At 41.2% G+C, this 19,114-nt stretch overlaps 1 protein-coding gene across 1 annotated transcript in view; it reads right to left on the bottom strand.

The window, feature by feature from the left end:
• LOC110487981 (inactive phospholipase C-like protein 2) overlaps nt 1-15,025 on the bottom strand; it is a 57,047-nt gene extending 42,022 nt beyond the window's left edge. Inside the window, exon 1 of the mRNA XM_036971598.1 lies at nt 14,187-15,025. Within this exon, the coding sequence (XP_036827493.1) occupies nt 14,187-14,384 (198 nt within the window). The 5' untranslated portion in view covers nt 14,385-15,025. The remainder of the gene's footprint in view (nt 1-14,186) is intronic.
• Nucleotides 15,026-19,114: the final 4,089 nt, after the last annotated feature.

Here is a 19,114-nt window from a genome sequence, read left to right as displayed (position 1 = left end):
CTAAATAAATCCAAGCCTTTCCTGGAATGCATTAATACTGAAAGCTTTGGCACACAGACAGACCACATTCCTAAATCACAGACCCTTTAATCAACCATTCTCTAACCACTGACCTAATTCCAGAAGATAAAGCTGTGTGTGAAAATGTGTGAGGGTGTGTGCACGTTGTATAGATAGGTGCCTTGTAGCAGGAAAGATAACTTTATCCCATTAGCAGATTGAATGAAATGGAACAATCCTCCCATCAATTTTACAGGTAGAATAAACCTCTTCAAAATGGCATGGCTCCCAAAAGTATCCTCGGTCATAACAGACTTCATATGGGCAAATAAAACTCATAGAATAAAATAGGAAGGTTTTACATCTTCCTGAGTCTGAGGGTGGTTTTAACCTTCCAGATGTGGAACTGTATCAATTAGCCACCCAACGAGACTTGAGATGTAGAGTTAAATGCACTAAACTGGAACAATGGGTACATATTGAAGATGCGCATACTCAATCACAGATAATTTTTTACGTGTTTGTTTTCAAAGGATGGAGCTAAGAACATGAACAATTTCCCAGTTAGAACACTAGAACAACATGGAAGATTTAACTGATTCTACAAGAACCAATATCACTCCTAAAAACACACCCCTATTGAGCAATCCTTGGATAGCTTTTCAGAATTCACAAATAAATTCACCCACATGGGAAACTAAAAGGTATAAAATAAATGACTTGGTAACAGGAAATACAATTATTTCCATGACAGAATTAAAAGGCCATTTTGGACTGACCAATGTGACATTTTTAAATACATGCAACTTAATAGTTGTAGATCACAACATTTTTATTTTAAACATTTTGGACATCAAAGCAATGTTGAAGTAATTCTATTTTAGTCAGAAAATGAAATTCATATGATAGTTAAGATATATAAAACCTTGCAGAGAGCATATCCAACTGACAATCTCTTAGAAAAAAATATAAACTAAACTATTGGAACCAAGACCTAAAAATAATTGATATAACGGCACAAGATGGAGGGAGTGTTGGAACATAACAAAATAAATTACAGTGAAAGAAAATGTATGCTTAATCCAGTATAAACCAATGTACAGAGTGGATTATTCAAGAAACAAAATGTACACAATCGACAGCACAACGGCAGAGTCACGTCTTAAGTGTAAAACTACAAATGACTCAATAATGAATGCTTTCTGGGAGTGGCATAAAGGTCAAAAGTTATGGGCGGAGTTAGAAAGTTGGCTGTCAGACGTTTTACAGTGTAAGTTTACTTTTAATCCATCTATCGGCATATTTGACGACACAACATATGAGGGTGCGGTGAGATACCCAATGGGTTGGACCATACTTTTCTCATCAGTTATTTTGAAAAAACTTTACTTAACTGGAAATCAAATGATCCTCCGTCGTTAAAACAGAGGATTAATCAAATTCATTATTTAAATATTGACAAAATGTGGGCTACAGAGAGAAACAAAACAGTGCAATTTGAAGCCATTATGGCATAAAGTGTGTTACAAGCGCTGAAGATATCCCAAAAATGTGAAATGAAAAGGGATGTTATTGTGAGACGGATGGGTATGAATACAGTGGGAGCATGTGGGTCTGAGCAATTATGATGTCATTAATGTTTGTTGAAATGAATGTATGTCTGAGTTGTTGTTTTTGTTTTTATCCATCTGTTTTTCTCTGTATGCTGAAGGTTGGGCAGTCCCAGCCAACATCATGTCTAGTTTAGTGGAGCTGTGTTTGTGGGATGTTAAGTTGTCTTTCTATATTGTTTATAACATTTTTTTTAAGTATTTAAAAAATAATTAGGATGTAGTGTAGGTCATTAGTGGGCAGACTACTAATTAAGAGACGATCAAGAGACACACAGTAGGTACCAGCAGGCATAAACACATGGCTATCTGAGATCTCTGTGCTAAAAACAAAACACACACACAACCAAACCCATAACACAAAAAAAATCTAATAAATGTTCTGGACAGGGAGTCTTAGAATTCAAAAAGTGTAGGCCTAACTATGATCATTTTGTCCCACTTCCTCAACTGTGTGTGTGTGTGTGTGTGTGTGTGTGTGTGTGTGTGTGTATGACATTCATGCATTTTGTGTGCGCATGCGTGCGTACGTACGTACATGATACAGTATGGGAAAGGAAGTCACTGTTACAACGGGGAGGAGAAACAGGAAGTGTGAAGTGGTTGTGTCATTCCCTCAGCAACAACATGATTCAACACACCATTTACTTCGCAACACCCACACCAATCCATAAACAGCAGATGGACTCAGTCAAGTCAAAACCACCAACTAAGAGCTTACCAGAATTATCTCTCCTCAAGTCAAAATCAACCAACTAAGAGCTTACCAGAAGTATCTCTCCTCAAGTCAAAACCATCAACTAAGAGCTTACCAGAAGTATCTCTCCTCAAGTCAAAACCACCAACTAAGAGCTTACCAGAAGTGTCTCTCCTTCTGTACAAATCTTTGATGTTCCAGATGAGATGCATGTTTTAGGATGATTCTCAGGTAAAAGAGCGGACATGATGAAGGTAATTCAGACAAAGAGTTAACCACAGTTTCTGCTTAAAACGTGACAGCAGCCCTCAGCTGTCCTGTAGGCCCTCAGTTCAACCCCAAACCTACTGAACCACCAGAGGCTGGAGGGAGGTGGAGTTTGAGTTATCAAGCACATTGTAAATATTTGTTTGGATGTTTGGGCATGAGCAGGGTATTTGTTTAAAATGTAGGACGCCTCAGTGAAGCCTTAAAGAGTTAGGCGGTGATGAATCTGGTGATTGTTATCACACACACACACACACACACACACACACACACACACACACACACACACACACACACACACACACACACACACACACACACACACACAGTTGAAGACGGAAGTTTACATACAGTACACTTGGGTTGGAGTCATTAACTCGTTTTTCAACCACTCCACAAATTTCTTGTTAACAAACATTCATTTTGGCAAGTCGGTTAGGACATCTACTTTGTGCATGACACAAGTCATTTTTCCAACAATTGTTTACAGACAGATTATTTCAATTATAATTCACTGTATCACAATTCCAGTGGGTCAGAAGTTTACATACACTAAGTTGACTGTGCATTTAATCAGCTTGGAAAATTCCAGAAAATGATGTAATGGCTTTAAAAGCTTCTGAGAGGCTAATTGACATAATTGGAGGTGTACCTGTGGATGTATTTCAAGGCCTACCTTCAAACTCAGTGCCTCTTTGCTTGACGTCATGGGAAAATTAAAAGAAATCAGCCAAGACCTCAGAAAAAAATTGTGGACCTCCACAAGTCTGGTTCAGGTACCACGTTCATCTGTACAAACAATAGTACGCAAGTTTCAACATCATGAGACCACGCAGCCGTCATACCGCTCAGGAAGGAGACGCATTATGTCTCCTAGAGATGAACGCACTTTGGTGAGAAAAGTGCAAATCAATGCCAGAACAACAGCAAAGGACCTTGTGAAGATGCTGGTGGAAACTGGTACGAAAGTATCTATATCCACAGTAAAACTAGTCCTATAACAACATAACCTGAAAGGCTGCTCAGCAAGGAAGAAGCCACTGCTCCAAAACCGCCATAAAAAAGCCAGACTATGGTTTGCAACTGCACATGGGGACAAATATCCTAATTTTTGGAGAAATGTCCTCTGGTCTAATGAAACAAAAATAGAACTGTTTGGTCATAATAACCATCGTTATGTTTGGAGGAAAAATGGGGAGGCTTGCAAGCCGAAGAACACATCCCAACCGTGAAGCACGGGGGTGGCAGCATCATGTTGTGGGGGTGCTTTGCTGCAGGAGGGACTGATGCACTTCACAAAATAGATCGCATCATTAGAAAGGAAAATTGTGCATATATTGAAGCAACATCTTAAAACATCAGTTAAAGCTTGGTCGCAAATGGGTCTTCCAAATGGACAATGACTCCAAGCATACTTCCAAAGTTGTGGCAAAATGGCTTAAGGACAACAAAGTCAAGGTATTGGAGTGGCCACCACAAAGCCCTGACCACAAAGCCCTGACCTCAATCCTATGGAAAATTTGTGGGAAGAACCCCTGAGTCAATACATGTTAGAATCACCATTGGCAGCGATTACAGCTGTGTCTCTAAGAGCTTTGTACACCTGGATTGTAAAATATTAGCATTTTTCAAGTTCTTCAAGCTCTGTCAAGTTGGTTGTTGATCATTGCTAGACAGCCATTCTCAAGTCTTGCCATGCATTTTCAAGACAATTTAAGTCAAAACTGTAACTAGGCCACTCAGGAACACACAATGTCATCTTGGTAAGCAACTCTAGTGTATATTTAGCCTTGAGTTGTAGGTTATTGTACTGCTGAAAGGTGAATTTGTCTCCCAGTGTCTTTTGGAAAGCAGACTGAACAAGGTTTAACTCTAGGATTTTGCCTGTGATTAGCTCTATTCCGTTTCTTTTTATCTTAAAACAAATTCTAGTCCTTGCCAATGACAAGCATACCCGTAATATGATGCAGCCAGCACCATGCTTGAAAATATTAAGGATGGTACTCAGTGATGTGTTGTGTTGGATTTGCCCCAAACATAACGCAAATTCATTTCTTTGCCAAATTTGTTGCAGTTTTACTTTAGTGCCTTATTGAAAACAGGATGCATGTTTCGGGAAATTGTTTATTCTGTACAGGCTTCCTTCTTTTCACTCAATCATTTAGGCTTGTATTGTGGAGTAACTACAATGTTGTTGATCCATCCTCAGTTTTCTCCTATCATAGCCATTAAACTCTAACTATTTTAAAGTCATTGGCCTCATGGTGAAATCCTTTGAGCAGTTCCTTCCTCTCCGGCAACTGAGTTAGGAAAGACGCCTGTATCTTTGTAGTGACTGGGTGTATTGATACTTGAAAAATTTAAGGAGAGCAGCACACTCTAGGAGCTTAGATGCAATAATTGAATAACCAACGCTTCAACAGACAAGCTGTCTTCATCAGGGTATAATGACAAGTGTAACTACAAGTGTAATGGCTGTGCTCAATGCAATGGCACATATAAATGTAGCTCCTTCAAAAACCACAAAACAGGGCAACCGATCCCAATTAAAGGTGTTATCATGGGCTCCACTAAGGCAGTTATTAATCTTAGAACTTGTCCTTGTAGTAAAATGTATGTGGGTAAAGCAAAGCGCAAAAAAAAGTACGAATCTCGGAGCATCGTAGCACCATTAGGTGTAAAAACTCGACTTACCCAGTTGCGGCCCACTTTTTGGAAGCAAACCACCCCGATTTCATCCCTATGTTATATTGGCATTAAACATGTCACCCTCCCTAGGAGAGGGGGTGACCTCAACAATTTATTGTTAAAACGAGAGGCTGCCTGGATCTTTAATTTAAAGACCCTTTCTCCCTTCGGTCTCAATGAAGACTTTGATCTGAAGCCAGTCTTGTGATTATTGTGATTTTGCTATTGTACATGTTTGTAGGCTTATGTAGCCACATTGTATCTATGATCGTATGCTATCCATGTTTTTTGCATGTTATTTTGATATCTGAAGATTAAGCAATGATATCAAGCCACACCTGGCCGTGATTACAGACACCTGTGTGTGTCCTTTGACACTATATAAACTAGTGACCAGCAGTGTTTGTCATTGTACCCTTATGAAGACAGCTTGTCTGTTGAAACGTTGATTATTAAATTATTGCATCTGAGCTCCTAGAGTGTGCGGCTCTCCTTAAATTGTTAGTGTTCTACTCCGCTGGCCAGCTGCTCGCCTAAACAGGTGTACGTTTCTTTTGCCTTTAGATGGATGTACTGATTCACCATCCAAAGTGTAATTAACTTCACCATGCTCAAAGGGATATTCAATGTCTGTTTATTTTACCCATCTACCAATAGGTACTCTTCTTTGCAAGGCATTGGAAAAACCTCCCTGGTCTTTGTGGTTGAATTCACTGCTCAACTGAGGGGCCTCACAGATACTCGTATGTGCGGGGTACAGAGATGAGGTATTCATTCAAAATCATGTTAAACACTATTATTGCACACAGAATGAGTCCATGCAACTTATGTGACTTGTTAAGCACATTTTTACTCCTGAACTTATTTAGGTCAGTGACACATTTCAATTGAATCCATTTTAAATTCAGACTAACACAACAACTTGTGGGAAAGGGGGGGTGAATACTTTCTGAAGGCACTGCATGTATGTGAGGAAAACAGAATTAGCTGTGTGATTCAGAAAACATCATTTGTTCCATCACAACCACTGAAGGAAAAATATTTAAAGTTGTTGGTTTGCTGTGGTTACTGGTTCTAAAACAGCCTGAAGCAATGGGAAGTGATCTAAAGTAGGCCAGAGCATGCTAAAGTGGGCCAAAGACGTCAATCAATGTTAACCAAAGTAGCAGGTTGGAAGAGCTACAATTCAAACCATATCCTTCCCCAGCTGTCTGCCAACCCCCCAGGCTAACACTGTTCTCACAGTCAGAACACACACACACACACACACACTGGGCAATCATTAATACTCATACAATACTACAAACACAGACCAGATTTGTCATCCAAACAGTTGAAAATATACCACTCAAGTTCCAAACAAACTCACTACACCTAACCACCCCCGCTGCCCCTCCATACGCAGAGACAGGATACTAGACAGATACAGGGTACTCCTCAGAGACAGGTTACCCCTCAGAGACAGGATACTAGACAGATACAGGGTACTCCTCAGAGACAGGTTACCCCTCAGAGACAGGATACTAGACAGATACAGGGTACCCCTCAGATACAGGGTACCCCTCAGAGACAGGATACTAGACAGATACAGGGTACCCCTCAGATACAGGGTACCCTTCAGATACAGGATACTAGACAGATACAGGGTACCCCTCAGATACAGGGTACCCCTCAGATACAGGATACTAGACAGATACAGGGTACCACTCAGATACAGGGTACCCCTCAGAGACAGGTTACCCCTCAGAGACAGGTTACCACTCAGAGACAGGATACTAGACAGATACAGAGTACCCCTCAGAGACAGGTTACCACTCAGAGACAGGATACTAGACAGATACAGGGTACCCCTCAGAGACAGGTTACCACTCAGAGACAGTATACTAGACAGATACAGGGTACCCCTCAGATACAGGGTACCCCTCAGATACAGGATACTAGACAGATACAGGGTACCCCTCAGAGACAGGTTACCCCTCAGAGACAGGTTACCACTCAGAGACAGGATACTAGACAGATACAGGGTACCCCTCAGAGACAGGTTACCCCTCAGAGACAGGTTACCACTCAGAGACAGGATACTAGACAGATACAGGGTACCCCTCAGAGACAGGTTACCACTCAGAGACAGGATACTAGACAGATACAGGGTACCACTCAGAGACAGGTTACCCCTCAGAGACAGGTTACTACTCAGAGACAGGATACTAGACAGATACAGGGTACCCCTCAGAGACAGGTTACCACTCAGAGACAGGATACTAGACCGATACAGGGTACCACTCAGAGACAGGTTACCACTCAGAGACAGGATACTAGACAGATACAGGGTACCCCTCAGAGACAGGTTACCCCTCAGAGACAGGTTACCCCTCAGAGACAGGATACTAGACAGATACAGGTTACCCCTCAGAGACAGGTTACCACTCAGAGACAGGTTACCACTCAGAGGCAGGTTACCACTCAGAGACAGGTTACCACTCACACTCAGAGACAGGTTACCACTCAGAGACAGGTTACCACTCAGAGACAGGTTACCACTCAGAGACAGGTTACCACTCAGAGACAGGTTACCACTCAGAGACAGGTTACCACTCAGAGACAGGTTACCACTCAGAGGCAGGTTACCACTCAGAGACAGGTTACCACTCAGAGACAGGTTACCACTCAGAGACAAGGCACTACCCAGAGCACCCTTACATATCTACTCAGCCTGCACGTACACCAGACAAGAAGAGAGGATTAAACAGGCCTCTGTCCCAAAGAAGTTAACCATGTAGGGAATAAGGCACCATGTGGGATCCAGCCCAGGCCAAGGATGGAGAGAGGAAGAGGGGGTAAAAGGAGGATAGGAGGGAAGAGGAAGAGAAGAAGAGCAATAGGGAGGAAAGACAGTAAATAGGAGAGGTGATCTCCAGACATATGAGACAGACAGTTAAACTCTCCCCTACATGCCCCTATCCAAACACACACACACAGCTAAATGCTCAGAATTATGTTCAAAAGGTCAATAATGTCATATCTCCAGTTTTCCTACATACTGTACCACATAGGGATTGATCTCATCCCGAGGATAATGATCCAAACACACCAACACAGTCATGAGGATGGCACGAAAACACCTGTTCCCCCTCAGGAGGTTGAAAAGGTTTGGCATTGGTCCTCAGATCCTCAAATTCTACAGCTGCACCATTGAGAGCATCTTGACTGGCTACATCCCCACTTGGTATTGACTGGCTACATTCCCACTTGGTATGGCAACTGCTTGACATCTGAGCGTAAAGCACAACATAGTGTAGTGTGTATGACCTAGTACATCACTGGGGCTGAGCTCCCTGCCATCCAGGACCTCTATACCAGGCTGTCAGAGGAAGGTACGGAAAATTGTTGAAGACTCCAGCCCCCCAAGTCTGAAGCACCAAGTCTGAAACCAACAGGACCCTGAACAGAGCACCAAGTCTGGGACCAAAGGGCTCCTGAACAGAGCACAAAGTCTGGGATCAAAAGGCTCCTGAACAGAGCACCAAGTCTGGGACCAAAAGGCTCCTGAACAGCTTCTACCCCCCAAGCCATAAGACTGCTGAACAGTTAATACAAATGGCTACCTGAACTATTTACATTGACCCCCTTTGTATTTGCACTGACTCTCTAGCATCCGGCTCTACCCACACAATCACTGGACTCTACTCAGGCAGGTCACCCATGACACAAGTCAGTATTCGACATCCATCCATGTCTGAGGATGTCGGGCGATGAAGTGGAAACCGGCCGCTAGGGGCAACAGTGAGCGCTGTTACCTTGAGGCTTTGTGGACGGGGATGGCGGCGGGGCGTAAACGTCTGCCTCTGGTTCCAAATGCTGCATGTTCGAATCCAACGATAAAAAGTTGTTTTTGATATTTTTGTTTTGTGCCAGTCTCAAACCTGAACCCTTACCTTAACTATTCAGAGCTAATGCTTAATCTTAACCTTTGAACGATAAAGAGAGGTAACCAGACACTTTGAAATGTGATGTTTGAGAAGCATGGATGAACATCTAATTGTGACGTGAGACTGTGAGAGTTGGTAGCTCTACCCACACAGTCACACATACTACACAGACACTCCAACACAAACTACATATGCTCACACACCCACTCACTCACGCTGCTGCTACTATGTGTATTATTTATCCTGGTTGTCATTTTCACCCTTACCTACAGTGCCTTGCGAAAGTATTCGGCCCCCTTGAACTTTGCGACCTTTTGCCACATTTCAGGCTTCAAACATAAAGATATAAAACTGTATTTTTTGTGAAGAATCAACAACAAGTGGGACACAATCATGAAGTGGAACGACATTTATTGGATATTTCAAACTTTTTTAACAAATCAAAAGCTGAAAAATTGGGTGTGCAAAATTATTCAGCCCCTTTACTTTCAGTGCAGCAAACTCTCTCCAGAAGTTCAGTGAGGATCTCTGAATGATCCAATGTTGACCTAAATGACTAATGATGATAAATACAATCCACCTGTGTGTAATCAAGTCTCCGTATAAATGCACCTGCACTGTGATAGTCTCAGAGGTCCGTTAAAAGCGCAGAGAGCATCATGGAGAACAAGGAACACACCAGGCACGCCCAATTTTTCAGTTTTTGATTTGTTAAAAAAGTTTGAAATATCCAATAAATATCGTTCCACTTCATGATTGTGTCCCACTTGTTGTTGATTCTTCACAAAAAAATACAGTTTTATATCTTTATGTTTAAAGCCTGAAATGTGGCAAAAGGTCGCAAAGTTCAAGGGGGCCGAATACTTTCGCAAGGCACTGTATATGTATATATTACCTCGTACCCATGCACATTGACTCATATTACCTCGTACCCATGCACATTGACTCATATTACCTCGTACCCATGCACATTGACTCATATTACCTCGTACCCATGCACATTGACTCATATCACCTCGTACCCATGCACATTGACTCATATTACCTCGTACCCATGCACATTGACTGATATTACCTCGTACCCATGCACATTGACTCATATTACCTCGTACCCATGCACATTGACTCATATTACCTCGTACCCATGCACAATGACTCATATCACCTCGTACCCATGCACATTGACTCGGTACAGGTAATCCTTGTATATGGTCTCATTATTGTATTGTGTTACTATTTCCTTTAAATAAATAAAAACATTTTAAATCTGTGTTGTTGGGAAAGGGTTCGTAAGTAAGCATTTCACAGTAAAGTCCACACCTGTTGTATTCTGCACGTGACAAATAAAATGGTATTTGATTTTAATTCTTGAGATGTACCATTGTGGCAAACTTAAATGTGTAGGCTACGTGGCTCACTTTAGTTGGTAGAGCATGGCGCTTGCAAAGACAGGATGTGGGTTTGATTCCCACTGGAGACACCCATATAAAAATGTATGCATGCACTACTGTAAGTTTTATTCATTTTTTTATTTATTTTTTCCAAAGTGACTTTGGATAAAAGCGCCTGTATGTATGTATGTATGTACAGTTGAAGTCGGAAGTTTTCATACACTTAGGTTGGAGTCATTAAAACTCGTTTTTCAACCACTCCACAAATTTCTTGTTAACAAACTATAGTTTTGGCAAGTCAGTTAGGACATCTACTTTGTGCATGACACAAGTCATTTGTCCAACAATTGTTTACAGACAGATTATTTCACTGTATCACAATTACAGTGGTTTACATACACTAAGTTGACTGTGCCTTTAAACAGCTTGGAAAATTCCAGAAAATGATGTCATGGCTTTAGATGCTTCTGATAGGCTAATTGACATCATTTGAGTCAATTGGAGGTGTACCTGTGGATGTATTTCAAGGCCTACCTTCAAACTCAGTGCCTCTTTGCTTGACATCATGGGAAAAAACAAATGAAATCAGCCAAGATCTTGTAGCCCTCCACAAGTCTGGTTCATCCTTGGGAGCAATTTCCAAACGCCTGAAGGTACCACATTCATCTGTACAAACAATAGTACGCAAGTATAAACACCATGGGACCACGCAGCCGTCATACCGCTCAGGAAGGAGACAGGTTCTGTCTCAGAGATGAACGTACTTTGTGGCAAAAAGTGCAAATCAATCCCAGAACAACAGCAAAGGACCTTGTGAAGATGCTGGAAGAAACAGGTACAAAGGTATCTATATCCACAGTAAAACGTGTCCTATATCGACATAACCTGAAAGGCCGTTCAGCAAGGAAGAAGCCACTGCTCCAAAACCGCCATTAAAAAAGCCAGACTACGGTTTGCAACTGTACATGGGGACAAAGATCGTACTTTTTGGAGAAATGTCCTCTGGTCTAATGAAACAAAAATAGAACTGTTTGGCCATAATGGCCATCGTTATGTTTGGAGGAAAAAGGGGGATGCTTGCAAGCCGAAGAACACCATCCCACCGTGAAGCACGGGGGTGGCAGCATTATGTTGTGGGGGTGCTTTGCTGCAGGAGAGACTGGTGCACTTCACAAAATTGGTGGCATCATGCGAAAGGAATCAATCAGGGACATCAATCAGGAAGTTAAAGCTTGGTCGCAAAAGGTTCTTCCAAATGGACAATGACCCCAAGTATACTTCTAAAGTTGTGGCAAATTGGCTTAAGGACAACAAAGTCAAGGTATTGGAGTGGCCATCACAAAGCCCTGACTTCAATCCTATAGAAAATGTGTGGGCAGAACTGAAAAAGCATGTGCGAGCAAGGAGGCCTACAAACCTGACTCAGTTACACCAGCTCTGTCAGGAGGACTGGGCCAAAATTCACCCAACTTATTGTGGGAAGCTTGTGGAAGACTACCCAAAACGTTAGACCAAAATGAAACAATTACCAAATATGAATTGAGTGTATGTAAACTTCTGACCCACTGGATATGTGATGAAATGAATAAAACCTGAAATAAATAATCCTCTCTATTATTATTCTGACATTTCACATTCTTAAAATAAAGTGGTGATCCTAACTGACCTAAGACGGGGAATTTTTTATGAGGATTAAATGTCAGGAATTGTGAGAAACTGAGTTTAAATGTATTTGGCTAAGGTGTATGTAAACTTCCGACTTCGTATGTATGTATGCATGTATGTATGCATGTATCTTTGTGTTCAGTTGTCCCATGCCGTGTCGTTCTCTGCTGCCCTTTGAAGATACACAGTTTGTGTTGCAAGTTAGACGTGTGCTGTAGCTATCACCACCACATCAAACAAACGCAGCACCAGCAGATAGCAGCGCTGTGGCTCCACACTCTGCCGCATACGTCGAGCAGCAACGCCCTTGCAGAGAAGTCATTTAACGCCACTTTCAGCACAGCGTGGGACAGAGCTGGTTATTTTAGGCGCCACACAACTTTTCTGAAACATGACAGAAAGGTAAACACATTTGTGTTTCTGACAATCCTTTACTGGCAACGCAGAAACAAATAAATTCAACGAATAGAAAGAGAAAGTGAAAAAAGGAGTGAGGAAGGAAGTTATAGTTGAAAGAGAGTGACAGCAACAAAACTTGAGAGAGAAAGTTAGAGAAAGTTAGAGAGGGCGGGTGAGAAAGAGAGAGAGAGCGGGTGAGAAAGAGAGAGAGTGAGAGAGGTGACGGCAACAAAACTTGAGAGAGAAAGTTAGAGAAAGTTAGAGAAGGCGAGAAAGAGAGAGAGAGAGGGTGAGAAAGAGAGAGAGTGAGAGAGGTGACGGCAACAAAACACGAGAGAGAAAGTTATGGGGGAGAGAGAGAGAGAGAGGTGACGACAACAAAACACGAGAGAGAAAGTTAGAGGAGAGAGAGAGAGGTGACGGCAACAAAACACGAGAGAGAGAGGGGGAGAGAGAGATGGCGCGAGAGAGAGAGATGGCGCGAGAGAGAGAGAGTCATCAGTATCTCTAACTGTTTGTGACTCAAAGCAACATTGCAACATCAAATGTGAGGAAATTGGCCAACCTCCTGCCCTGCCAAGCGCTGGGAGCGAATCAGACCGGCACAGAGCCAACATTGACGACAAGTCATTCCTCTGTAGGGAGCAGTATCATACAAAACTGGCAACGTAAGAGATCAATATAAGGCCTAATAAAACATTCAGCAAAACCTACAACACAAGATGAACTGTTTGGACAAGCCCAAAGTTTATGAATTAAACATTAAAGTCCCATAAAGAAACATAAGTCTTGCTGTGATCACAGATCAAGCAATGATTTCATCACATACTTGAGTCCTTCTCACCAGTTGTCAGATTACCTTCGGGATGTGAAGATAAAGGATTTATTTCAAAGTTTAAAACAGGGATGAAGTCTGTCTAAAGTAGAAGAATAAAGAGGGAGGAGCTGGGTCAGATGGGTCATTCCATCCAGCCCAGTCCAAAGATCTACGAATAAGTCTGTCTTTCTGTCTGTCTTGAAAATGAAGACAACGCAAAGCTAGCTTAGTAATAGGCCTAGAGATAGGCATTAAAAACACTGCCAAATAATAGCCTATTTATTTCAAGCATGTATTGCATTCATTGCCAGCAGCTGGAGCGCAAGGATCTGGGGTGCATCTCAATAGTCTAAAGGTGCTTCCTCTCCTTGTATCCTTCCCTTTATCTGCATTGATCTGGAAAGACAGGATAGGTGAAAGCGATCACCTGTTCAGGTCTTGCCAATCAGTGTGGTCTAAAGAGAGGGACTGGGAGAAGAAGAGGCAACAGGGAGGAGAGGAGACAGGGAGAAGGAGAGGAGACAGGGAGAAGGAGAGGAGACTGGGAGAAGGAGAAGAGACTGGGAGAAGGAGAGGAGACTGGGAGAAGTAGAAGAGACTGGGAGAAGGAGAGGAGACTGGGAGAAGGAGAGGAGACTGGGAGAAGGAGAGGAGACTGGGAGAAAGGAGAGGAAACAGATAGGAGACAGGGAGAAATAGTATTTAATGCCCTCCAACCTTTACCTTGATAATACTGCTCCGCCTAGGGATTCCTTTGGCATCTGTAGTTTCTCCCGCTCCCGGTTTGTCAGTCATTGGGGATCCGGGACCAGTTTCAGGTTGGACAGCAGTCACGGTGTCTGACACCCCGCAGCCTCCGTTGGACAGCAATTTCTCACGATGCGTCTCGAGGCTCACCCCATTGCCTGGCGAGGGTTTCATCCCAGCAACAGGTGGCGCGCACCCTAAACTGTCTTTAAATCCGCTATAAATGTGGATTTTCGTTCACGGTAGCTGTGTGTAGGTCTTGATTGGTGATCGCCTCGCTACGTGAAATAACTGACAATAATACGATCCACGATGCTTCAGCACGCCAAAGCGACAATGCTTTTTAACAGACAGCCACACAGCCCGTGTTATCTTGCAAAGTAGACTACCCAAAAGATATCCTCTACAAATCTTGATTCTCCGTCGGTAGACATTGCTTTACACGAGAATGGGAATGCCAATGATAGAAATAATCTGCAGCATCACCTTCTGCCGGCGACTCACCAGAATGGAAATTCAAAAAGAGATTTATGTTACAATGAACCGGATGGCACACCTCAAGTGCCCTGCGCAGTTGTAACCACTCCTGACGGCGCTATAGTCATCTTCATAACAGGGAAGTGAAAGCAACTGGCTTCAGGGGTCATGTCTAGATGGGATACAGATTTTGTCAAATTGACGTCAAAACTATTTTTTTGTGCATTTTAGCAAACCTTAACCTAATTATCCTAACCTGCTGCATAAATTCTCCTAAACCTGCTACGAAAAGTCAAGTTTGACAAGAGCTGTATCCCTTCTAGATAAAACTGCTTCGGGGTCTTGACTTGTCAGTTCTCACCACCTAACCGTTGTAGCCTAGGCATAGTCTATACTACTACAGTAGATGAGCAGCATATTTCCAGCTGGTGTCGAATTTATTCACTGTCTGCGTGGAAACAGTGGCGCGAGTGTTACACTTTGGGCACCTACCTATTGATGGGTTTTCATACAACAGCCTAGTACGGATGCAATATTGGCTACGTTTCCATAAACATGTCTACTTCTTCTTGACTGGTAAGTGTGAACCGTGGTGATCCCCACATGGCATGAAACAGATTACCCTCCTGAGACCCAGCAATTCATTTGTGTCCTCTCTAGTGGACATCAGTTATTGGTCAGTATCTCTGAGTCCATTCAAGCCACTGCGTTAACTCCTGTAGTCCCTTTGAGAAGACATTATGGGCTTTCCAATATCACATGTGTGTTACCTTGACAACTTTACCTTCCTGGTTCTTAAAAAAATGTCTGCCTACAAAAGTAGCACATTTTATGGAAATGTGAAAAGAAGTGTGTAAGTATTACCTTTTCTGATATTCAAATTGATTATAGTAAGTAAGGAATGGTTAAGTGAGTTGTCAGGACTGTGTAATATATTTTTTTACATTAAATAAGAGCTAAATAAGAGATTATCAAGAAATGTCCTATGTAGTGGACACCCAGATGTCACAGCTATGCTTTCATCTACTGTACCCATTGACAGTAATGTACATGTTTTTCATCTACTGTACCCATTGACAGTAATGTAAATGTTTTTCATCTACTGTACCCATTGACAGTAATGTAAATGTTTTTCATCTACTGTACCCATTGACAGTAATGTAAATGTTTTTCATCTACTGTACCCATTGACAGTAATGTAAATGTTTTTCATCTACTGTACCCATTGACAGTAATGTAAATGTTTTTCATCTACTGTACCCATTGACAGTAATGTAAATGTTTTTCATCTGCTGTACCCATTGACAGTAATGTAAATGTTTTTCATCTACTGTACCCATTGACAGTAATGTAAATGTTTTTCATCTGCTGTACCCATTGACAGTAATGTAAATGTTTTTCATCTGCTGTACCCATTGACAGTAATGTAAATGTTTTTCATCTACTGTACCCATTGACAGTAATGTAAATGTTTTTCATCTACTGTACCCATTGACAGTAATGTAAATGTTTTTCATCTACTGTACCCATTGACAGTAATGTAAATGTTTTTCATCTGCTGTACCCATTGACAGTAATGTAAATGTTTTTCATCTACTGTACCCATTGACAGTAATGTAAATGTTTTTCATCTACTGTACCCATTGACAGTAATGTAAATGTTTTTCATCTACTGTACCCATTGACAGTAATGTAAATGTTTTTCATCTGCTGTACCCATTGACAGTAATGTAAATGTTTTTCATCTACTGTACCCATTGACAGTAATGTAAATGTTTTTCATCTGCTGTACCCATTGACAGTAATGTAAATGTTTTTCATCTACTGTACCCATTGACAGTAATGTAAATGTTTTTCATCTGCTGTACCCATTGACAGTAATGTAAATGTTTTTCATCTGCTATACCCATTGACAGTAATGTAAATGTTTTTCATCTACTGTACCCATTGACAGTAATGTAAATGTTTTTCATCTGCTGTACCCATTGACAGTAATGTAAATGTTTTTCATCTACTGTACCCATTGACAGTAATGTAAATGTTTTTCATCTGCTATACCCATTGACAGTAATGTAAATGTTTTTCATCTGCTGTACCCATTGACAGTAATGTAAATGTTTTTCATCTACTGTACCCATTGACAGTAATGTAAATGTTTTTCATCTACTGTACCCATTGACAGTAATGTAAATGTTTTTCATCTGCTGTACCCATTGACAGTAATGTAAATGTTTTTCATCTACTGTACCCATTGACAGTAATGTAAATGTTTTTCATCTACTGTACCCATTGACAGTAATGTAAATGTTTTTCATCTACTGTACCCATTGACAGTAATGTAAATGTTTTTCATCTACTGTACCCATTGACAGTAATGTAAATGTTTTTCATCTGCTGTACCCATTGACAGTAATGTAAATGTTTTTCATCTGCTGTACCCATTGACAGTAATATAAATGTTTTTCATCTACTATACCCATTGACAGTAATGTAAATGTTTTTCATCTGCTGTACCCATTGACAGTAATGTAAATGTTTTTCATCTACTGTACCCATTGACAGTAATGTAAATGTTTTTCATCTGCTGTACCCATTGACAGTAATGTAAATGTTTTTCATCTACTATACCCATTGACAGTAATGTAAATGTTTTTCATCTACTATACCCATTGACAGTAATGTAAATGTTTTTCATCTGCTGTACCCATTGACTGTAAGGTACTTTTTGTTTCTTATTTATGTCCTAATGACAACTACAGAGGACAATTTTGCACTTACAATAAAAGATAAATAACAATAATTTTCTAATTTCTTTCTTGGTAACATGTTTTTCTTCCACCCCAAACACTTACGTTATATTACATTGAAGAAAATCTAAAAATTGTGTCTCTTGAGAATATAACATTTACATTTGACATTTGAGTCATTTAGCAGACGCTCTTATCCAGAGCGATTTTCAGTAGTGAGTTTTTCCTTTTTTGATTATAATGATTGGATTTTCACATGAAAAGTTATTGGGCAAACAAATGTAATCGTGCCAATATTCCAATGGACATATCCAGGCTACGGATGCATAAACACTATTCTATTCTGTAAGACAAAACCTGTAGGGAAAATTGCACAAGTTGCTCTTTTCTGATCTGCGCTGATCTGCTGCAAATGTCCTTGTTGTCGTTTGTATAGCAACCCATATTGGATGCCCTTTTAAAAATAAGTTGAATTGAATGTCATGGGATGAATAACACAATAAATTGCATTAGCTGGGCTTCTGAGGGGCATTATTATGGAGCCTTTCTTCTTCAAGGGTAAATACCAGCCAGATGCATTGAATAAATATCTTGTGCTTTATTTTGTTCTTCCTTCAAAACAAAAAAACACCAACCTATTCCTGCAAATACAAGTTGCCACAGGGGCATCCAGGACCTATAAGTGCAAGAGGAACAATCCCTGTTCTGCTCCTTGCAGTGACTCGTTTTGTCACGACTCCCCTGCCTGTTCGGGCGGTGCTCGGCCTACTAGCTGCCACCGATCCCTTTTCCTTTTTCTGTTGGTTTTGTCTTATTAGTTACACCTGTGTCTAATTGTGTTTTTCTGATGTGTATCCTTATTTAAGGCTAGTGAACCTGTCCTTGTTTTGTGCGGGATTGATTTTGTGTTACGTGTTGTTGTCGTTGGGTGTGTTCGTGCTCCAGACCATGTACCCTGTGTTTTGGGTTGGTCAGTATTTTTCGCGCCCTGTGTTTTGGGCATTGGATTTTGGTGCCATATTAAAGTGCACTTTTTCCCTGTGGAACTCTCTGCTCTCTGCACCTGATTCTTACCTCACACACCCAGTCCCTCGTGACACGTTTGTACACCTGGATGGGCTCGATGATCAGTTGAATTCATGACACACTTCAAATTACACCTAGAGAGCCTCCAATATTCTATAATGTCATAATTATTACACTGTCTTGGGTAATATGCTGACATCTGTATCAGACTTTTAACTTTTAGGCCTACAAAATAATTCCATATAGGAGTACTGATCTGGGATCAGGTCTTCCCTGTCCATGTAACTTTTTTCATTGTGCTCTAAAAAGCAAAACTGATGCTAAATCGAACTCTTACTTTGAGACGCTTGATGCATAGGAACCCTAGATATTCCATGCTCTCTCATATCTGCTGGATTATTGCATCATAGCTTGTACTGATGAAGGGGAATGGAATGCTAATTAGAGCATGTTGGCAAATATGTCATTAGTCTACATGGGTCTCAATTCCAAATCAATAATCAATAGACACAAAGTGTGTGATCATTTTCCCAAGGGATTTCACTCTCACACTCCTTTTTGGCACTTATGCTTAAAAGGCAATGGGCTGGTGTGTGTGTGTGTGTGTGTGTGTGTGTGTGTGTGTGTGTGTGTGTGTGTGTGTGTGTGTGTGTG

Source organism: Oncorhynchus mykiss, chromosome 32 (assembly GCF_013265735.2).
Source record: "Oncorhynchus mykiss isolate Arlee chromosome 32, USDA_OmykA_1.1, whole genome shotgun sequence".
NCBI classification, from domain to species: domain Eukaryota; kingdom Metazoa; phylum Chordata; class Actinopteri; order Salmoniformes; family Salmonidae; genus Oncorhynchus; species Oncorhynchus mykiss.
The sequence above is the reverse complement of the archived record's forward strand: the minus strand, read 5'-3'. Positions and strand labels throughout refer to the sequence as shown.